This window comes from Eleginops maclovinus, chromosome 19 (assembly GCF_036324505.1).
Source record: "Eleginops maclovinus isolate JMC-PN-2008 ecotype Puerto Natales chromosome 19, JC_Emac_rtc_rv5, whole genome shotgun sequence".
Taxonomy (NCBI): domain Eukaryota; kingdom Metazoa; phylum Chordata; class Actinopteri; order Perciformes; family Eleginopidae; genus Eleginops; species Eleginops maclovinus.
The window spans coordinates 5,807,365-5,815,907 of NC_086367.1; the positions used below are offsets into that span (position 1 = coordinate 5,807,365).

General features: G+C 42.1%; 1 protein-coding gene across 2 annotated transcripts in view; it reads left to right on the plus strand.

The window, feature by feature from the left end:
* lingo2b (leucine rich repeat and Ig domain containing 2b) overlaps positions 1-5,346 on the plus strand; it is a 36,690-nt gene extending 31,344 nt beyond the window's left edge. For both annotated transcript variants that reach the window (XM_063909155.1, XM_063909156.1), the window contains exon 2: positions 1,766-5,346. In XM_063909155.1, the coding sequence (XP_063765225.1) occupies positions 1,809-3,677 (1,869 nt within the window). In that variant the 5' untranslated portion in view covers positions 1,766-1,808 and the 3' untranslated portion in view covers positions 3,678-5,346. The remainder of the gene's footprint in view (positions 1-1,765) is intronic.
* Positions 5,347-8,543: the final 3,197 nt, after the last annotated feature.

Sequence of the window (8,543 nt, forward strand, 5' to 3'; positions counted from 1 at the left end):
GAGTGCTGTGGGAAACAGAAAAGAGTGAGTGTGTGTGCTCTCTTTCTGCCTCATCTCAGCTATTTTCTGACTGTCACTCACCTCACTATCAAAGTAAGGTATGTGTCTGTCTGTGCGCTCATCAACTGCTTACCTTGGCTGGATTTTCCTTTCATGGATTGACAGAGCTCTGAAGGCAGTCAAAAGCTTTTCAAAAGGCACCTTTCAGATTTCTAACATTTTTCTTTTTCGCTCTTTATGATGTGCATTCAGATTTCCAAGCGATACCTAATTGGCAAAGATAGTCATGAGCTGAATGCAGATACTACTCGTAATGAGGCAATTATGGTCAGCCTAACTGTCTACACAGCCATCTGTCAATTCAACAACCTGTGGCTGCTCTGAGGTGTTTTTCTGTCAAGGTCTGTGTCTTTTCAAGCTGTTAGAGGTATGAGTCTCGGAGAACATAAGGCTTTACAGTTGAACCATGCATCCCTCCTCTAATTAACCCTGTCGCGGTCTTCTGTTCCCGTAAACCCCCTGTGTATTGTGACTGGAATTGGAGCAAATGAACGAAATGTAATGAAGAATGAAAACCCTCACAAATCAATCAACAATCAAAAAACCCACCATTTTTTCCCACAATCCAAGCAAACTTTTTTCCAAAAAAAAGTGCAATTTATAAAGACAAAACAATATGTGTCAGTTTTATTTTATTTCTCGGTTTTTACACATATATCCTGTTATGTAAAGCAGATAGTGCTGCCATACCAATATGCTTTTTATCATAATGAGCCGAGAGTGTGCAGAGAGTGTGTGTGCTTCAGAGACAAGCACAGTGACTGCAGTGATGTTACTCTGCTGTTCCGTATAGACTGGGACTGAAGTCTGCAAGTAATGCACAAACATTAAAAAGAAAATGGCTTTATCCTGACGTTTCTTTGAAAAAAATCTAACTGTGGGTATTTCAGGAATAAAGGTACCACTTCAAAATTCAACAACTATAGGATATTTAAAAAAGCAGTAACTTGCAGTTACAAACAGAAACAGATCATTAAAGCGATGAAGCAAATCGAAACGGTTGTGGGGATTATGTAAATGTGTTATTTCCCATACTCATTGAGCTCATTGCTTGGTGGTATATGGATCTTTAAAGTGTGTATATATATATGTATTCTCTACATACAAAGGATGCCACAATTGAGTGACTATAGAAATCAGTGAGCCTGTGAGTCAGTTGATTACTTTTTGAAGATTCATATAGTATATGTGTTGCAATTCTGTGAGCAAATACTGCTTGAAACTCATGGAGGAAGATTTTTTATTTCAGTTGAAACAACTGCAATAGAGTCCATTCAACACCCCAACCCCCAGACATACCTACTATACAGTGTGCACACCATTATCATTGATGTGAGTTATACACATGCAGCTACACCAAATCCACATGGGCATTTAGCCTCACTGCACTCTAACAAGGGTCATTTCTCGCCATCAGGCTGAAACATCGACCATCCTCGTGAAACATCCCCAGTTAGCCAGCAACCTTTTCTGTTAACACAGTGTTGAAGGTTCACATTTTTCTGCAGCTGATATTTCTCTTTCTGTGTCTTGCTCTGCTGCTAGTTTAATTGACTCATATGCCAGGAAAAAGGACAGTTCATTAACGGAGGCAGTTTAAAGAGACATAAAGATTAAAAGGTTGAACATGTAAAAGGGCGGGGGGCAAAGAGGTGAAGTCAGTTGGAGTATTCTAACAAGTCTTGTCCTTTATTCTGTCTTTCAGAGCTTGTTCGTGATGGTGCTCTGTATGGACAAAAAGCTGTGCCATGACAGAGGGCAACGCGGGTAAAAGAGACATGCGACACCCAGCCCTGAACCACTGCCACCTCTTCCTGGGCGGGGCCTTGCTGCTTCTCCTGGCCAGCCCAGCTCTGAGCTGCCCCGCCCGATGTGAGTGCTCTGCCCAAAGCAAGTCGGTTAGTTGCCACCGAAAGCGTCTGGCCACCATCCCTGAAGGCATCCCCATTGAGACACGCATCCTAGACCTCAGTAAGAACAAGCTACGTATCATCACGCCGGACAACTTCTCTTCATTCCAGCAGCTTGAGGACCTGGACCTTAGCGACAATCTTATCAGCGTGGTCGAGCCCGGTTCATTTCGCTCACAGCTTGCTCTCCGCTCGCTCAACTTTCGCAGTAATTTAATTCAGCTGGTTCCTGCCGGCGTGTTATCAGGCCTGACCAACCTCACCCGCCTTGACCTCAGCCACAACCGCCTGGTGGTTCTTCTGGATCATGCCTTTCAAGATCTGCGCAGGTTGACATCCCTAGAGGTGGGTGACAACGAACTGGTTTTCATCTCTCAGCGGGCCTATACAGGATTACTTGGACTCCAAAGTCTGACCCTGGAACGATCCAATCTGACCGTGGTTCCTACTGATGCTCTGGCACATCTGCACAGCCTGGTCGAACTGCGCTTGCGCTACTTGAGCATTAGTTTTCTAAAGCCTTTTTCATTTAAGAGGTTATCACGGCTCCGCCGGCTAGAGATAGATTACTGGCCCTGGCTGGAAACACTGCCTCCCCTTTCACTGCATGGTCTCAACCTCACAATGTTGTTCATAACCAACACTAACCTGTCTGCCTTCCCCGGCGCGGCACTGCGCAACCTGCCCTACCTCACACATCTCAACCTGTCCTACAGCCACATCCAGCACATCCATCATGGAGAGCTGGGCCCACTACCATACCTGGTGGAGCTCCACCTCCAGGGGGCTCAACTGATTTCTATTGAGCCCTTTGCATTTGTGGGCCTTAAATCTTTGCAACTTCTGGATGTGTCACAGAACCGCCTGGACTCTCTGGAGAGTGGAGTGTTTGCCTCGCCAGACAGCCTCCAGAGGCTCTGTCTGGGAGGAAACCCATTAATGTGCGACTGCAGATTGCTTTGGCTCCTCAATAGCCATAAGCCCTCCTCTCTGCAGATTCTGGATCTGCAGCCAGAGTGCAGCGGCCCTGAGCATCTCCTGGGGAAACATCTCCGTGACCTCAAGGAGCCTCTGGTCTCCAGATACATGACCTGCACCAAACCACGGATTGGACCAAACACGACCCAGCTTCTGATGGCTGATGAGGGTCAGCCTGCCCGCCTGAGCTGCAGGGCAGAGGGGGCGCCTCGGCCCTCGGTGGTATGGATTTCACCTCACAGACGCTACATAACAACCAAGAGCATTGGCAGGGTGGAAGTCCAACCAGATGGTACCCTGGAGATCAAGGCAGCGGAACTGCATGACAGCGGGTTGTACTTGTGTATTGCCAGTAACCCTGCTGGCAATGCTAGCCTGTCGGCCTCTTTATCTGTGAAGAGCCTGGGCCTTGGGGACAGATCTCACTATACTAACAGGAGCTCAAACTATCTGTCAGACTCCAACAGCACATGGGGGAATGGGACAGTACTTTACAACATGACAGTCCCTATAGACATTAAGACTATCATTATATCTACAGCAATGGGCTGCCTGTCTTTCTTAGGTGTGGTCATCTTCTGCTTCCTGCTTCTGTTCATCTGGAGCAGAGGGAAAGGACGGCATAAGAGCAACTTTGATATAGAGTATGTCCCTCGCAAGTCAAATGGGGCAGCAGCAGACACGACAGAAACAAGTGGCCCACGACGGGTAAACATGAAAATGATTTGAAAAAGATGCAGACTGATGCATATGATTGCAAAGTGCACACATATCAGCTGGAAAAAAAAAGTTTTTTTCTATGACACAGTGGATTTGTGACAAACGAAAATGACGTAGTGATATAGTGGGTGTCAATATGACAGTGATCTAGTGATAAAGTGGGCATGTGAATATAAAAGTGATATATGAAACCGTGGACGTGTTATTTGAAATAATGTTCTCATACAGTACATTGAATATAATACTATAACCAACATATCAATATGGGAGTGATATAGTGCTGCACTAGGCATGTTTTTCAGTGGTGATGTGATGAGTAATGATGTTGTCGACTCACCATGACATCAAGGTGAAGAAGGGAGCCGCTGGGACAGACGGGACATCGTGGCGTGGCAATCATCGCTGCAACATGTCAGGACTAAATCGTGTAATACCCATCTTAGCTGCAGTATGAAAGGTGTGTGTTATGTTCATGTATGGGTGTGTGCGTGTATGTGTGAGTGCATCAGTGTGCGCACGTCGCATTTGTGCGTTTCTTTGTGCATGTGCACGCATTGCCTTTCTCGTTGGACGGAACAATGAAAAAGAATGATGGGGTCCAATACATTTCCCAGGCCTTTGTTCTTGTTCGGTCATTGTAACAACAGTATTGTCACTGTTGAGTTAAGCAGAGGTCTATCTATGTTTGTATGCAAAATCACAGTTATTATATTGAAGAGAAATGCTGCATCAATTTTGAAATAGGTCATTGTCCCCCTTGGAATGACTCCGATTTTTATAAACTCAAGGAAATGTTAAACACACTCACAGTAGTTACAATGTCAAGTCTGAGCTTTTTGTCTTTATCATAGAGCTCACTTACCAGCAACACTAGACTCTTTTCCTGAGAAATAGTAGTGGTCAGTGTTGTTATTACTCTGGAAAAGCTTCCAGCTACAGAAATGGGATGTTAAACCCATTTTATAACGTTATAAATCATGGGCAGATTTTCCTGCCAGGAGAATCCCTTGATATGATATAAAAGAGTTGCTCGCCACACACAATAGTGAAGATTTACAGGCCGGTGCCCTCTTTTGGACAAGGTAAAGTTGAGCTTTGTAGATTTATGGGTTGAGTTTCCCCTCTCTCATTTTTCTTTAATCGCATCATTTCAAGCTAGTGTGGCCAGATTCTTTCCTAGGGCACCATGGGGTATTGGATATGTAATAGATGGCAATTTGAAAGTTGTAGTGGAATCTTGTATTGTTTAGTTCTTCTGTTGGAAATGTTTTAAATGTTAAAAAAACACAAAAAAAAAACAGTAAAACCAATTAAGGGCAATTCTTTGTAATGCAGGGACGTGGGTGTTAACTTGTGTGATCCTGTTGTGATAAAATGTTCAAGGTTGTATAATTGTTTTCATATGACAAATTTATGGGTATATTTTCAAAAGGAAATAAATCTTAATCATACCCCTAAAATTGGACTTCCAATGTATTGACTTTACAAATGTATTTCCTTTCAAATCCTTTTCTAGTCAAAAATCCTTTTCCTTAAGTTGATTTTATTTATAACAATTTCTTTGTATCATGTTACCCATTATATTTTCTGTCACGAATGTTCTTATTGATCTACCATCATGACTTTTCTCAGTTTATTTTGCTTTGTACATCATGTCATATAGTAAATATTCTGTTGTGACTACCCAACAAGTATGTCCTTTTACTCTTATATAACAGGCACAATATGTTTTGTACATTGATCTTTTCTTCTTCCTTTTTTGCAGCATAAGTAGCCTATAAGCAAGTGAAACAAACCACATAACGGGACCTGACACTTAGTTAGGCGCATGCCTGTAGGCCAAGTGCTGAATTGATAAAGAGTTCTCAGCAGCTGCCTTCTTCTTGCCTCACCTGACAGTCATATAAAAGGAAATGCTAATTTGGTATCCCGATCAAACAAGTCTTATTCAGACAGCACTTCATGCTATCATGCTAATGGTAAAAAGAATATCTCATCTCAAGCTCACAGGGAATATTCAGGGTGCTGCTGTGGCACCACAAAAACAAGATCAAAGAAACTCCAACAGGCTTTTATCATTATGGGTTCCCTTTTACAGAGCGAGCGTTGTAAACAATGGAGAGGAAACGTAATGAAACTATTACTTCAAGCTCATACAAGTGGTTAACAGAGTGTAATGGCAATCTGGCAAAAGAAACATGCTATAAGCATTATCTATTGCAGTAAATATGTGGTGCCAAGATTTTAAGTGAATGAAATGAGTCTGGTGGCTCTCAAGCAGAGGTGTTCACAATCAGGGTCATGCACCCTTTTGAATAATTTCTCATCTAAAAGATCTTCATAAAGAGTTTGTCAAATCCTTGCAGCCTCATCAAATAGCATAAATCAAAGTCAAGCTGTTCTGTGAGCTGCATTAGTGTGAGGTTAGCTTGGTAGTTAAAGATGAGCTCAGGCGGCATCCTCCAGGTCTGTACAGTGAATCCAATGTGAGCATAGAAGAATACACATAAAAGTCTATGAAGAAATTACCACATTCCTCAAATTTCTTTCACTGACTAGTTGATGGTCTCGATTGCAAGTTTTAAGTGTTTGTCAAAAAAGCATTGTATGCTCTAGGACATTGCTTCCTTGTCATTGTACTGTAACATTGAGCTCCACCCTCTTTTGTTACTTCTGGTTCCAATAAAACAAGATGGTGACGGCCTAAAAACAAGACCATAAGGCCAACCTCAAGAGTTTAAAGCTGTATAGTTCAGATACATATGAAGTCAAAGTATCTATGTCGCTTCTTACATTTTATTGAGGTGCTTCACTATAATACAGATCCAAGTTTCCATGGGATGGACGAGACACATTTTATTTATAGTTTTTATAATATGGGACAAATAAAGAAACATTGACCACCTGTCTCATGAGATTATCTTTAATTACCTTTACCAACCTAACTCAAGTCATTATTCTGTCCCAAAACTGTATGTGAAGGGAACTGACAGATTTGGGGAGAAATTTTAATGTAATGTACCAATGTATTAAAGGGTCTTTCTATGAGCAATAGGAACATGTCATACAACATTTACATCAGTTTTGATTATTTTCCGAAGGGTACTGGGCAAAGATGGAAACATTTGATGTCCTGTGTGTCCATACTCCTACCAAAATTAATTTAAATCAAATCCTATCACAGTCCTGAGTAAGCTTATCACCTTTAAAGTGTGAAACTCAGAAAAAAATTATATTATTTCCAAACTGTGGTTGTTATTTGTTTCCCCAATGTAACAAAATACACTTAAAGTCTCACCAGGTCGATAAGTTATCTACATTTTTTTCTCCATACTGCCCCTGCCTTACTTCTGTTTCCAATCATTTCAATGTGTGGTTTCTCCAGACGTCTGGTGCTGTTTTGATGCATGCTTAACAGTCACCGAAATCCATAAGAAATGTCGGAGTTTGGTGCAGCTTCAGTGCCCTGAGGCTCGTCGATGACTGACAGACGTTAATGAAAGGTCAGTTGCCAATCGACCTGGCCTGCCAGTTCATGCCACACAGGACTCCACAAGTAAGAAGCTCTGAAAGTGAATTGTAGCCACAAAGATGAACTACTTCTCCTCAGAACATCCATCAGCACAGTAATACAGCCTGCATTTACAGTACATTAATGCAGATATGGTGAACCATTAATCAAGCTTGATAACAACTTCAGATAAAATACTCCAGTAATTGACTCATCACTTCACATACCACTGAGAAATCAAAGGCTAGAAAATACATTTTCAGTGCCATATATTTATTTATTTTCTAAAAGAACCATATTAAAACCAGAATTAATCACACACTAGATAGTGTAAAAACAGATGGAGCCCCCAATTTATAATTGTGTTTACAGCCCCTAAAGTTGCAGCTTGGCAGAAATTGGCAAATGTCTTCTGCAGCAATGAAAAAGCAGACGGAAGGGAGTATCTGATCTGATGGTTTTATGAGGAAGCTGAAACATTCAATGTGCAAACTGGCGCTAGTTAGTTTTCCGAAATGTAGTCCAACAATTCTGAAAAAGAACATTTAAATACATTTGTTTTTCCATCGACCATGTACAAATAAAACACTTTCACCAGTAGCTCCCCGCTTAACCCTGCTTTGGTCAAAGTGGAGCACCACTCATCTCATCTCCGTGGAACAGGCCCATTAAATCGCAGCTTGTGGCAAGTGTCAGCGAGAGGTGCAGTGTGAAAGATGAGAGCAATAACAGAAAAGAAGCACATTGCGTCAGGGGTCGACCCCTGGGGTGCGGATGGTATTGTTACGTCGGCCAAATCTCTGAGCGTAGAAAAGGTTCATTGTGACGTTTCTTTACAGACTTCTCCTCTTAGTTCTGGGAGCCTGGGCCGGGAGCTTACTAAGGCTGCAGAGTGTTACATGTGTATGAAGACAGCTGGGGGCCTGTAGGCATGCAGTATGATTTGTGCTGAGGCCATGGAGAATTACAATCATATTAGCGATGTCCCCTGGGATTCACTGGCAAGCCATGTGAACACTAACGCTGTAGGCGGCTAAGTGTTCAAGCTGCCTTAAACTCAGCAACTCTGCAGTATCGGTACTATAAATACCAGAACGATAACTTTATTTTGAGGGAAACACGTAATTTACATATCGATGCATCTTATCAGAGCACATTTCTTTTACAAGTGAGATGAATGATTAAAAATGATTAAATTATGAGTTAGGATTCCCTGCCCTGTTTCCTCCTGCAGATTCTAAATCACGGAGGGAGAAAAGCAAAGCTAGGTGGCAATTAATTCAAACTTGAATTCTTCTTACAACAAGCCTTGCAGTCAGCTTTAAATAGACCCATTGTTCAACTGAATTTCACTCTCACAATAC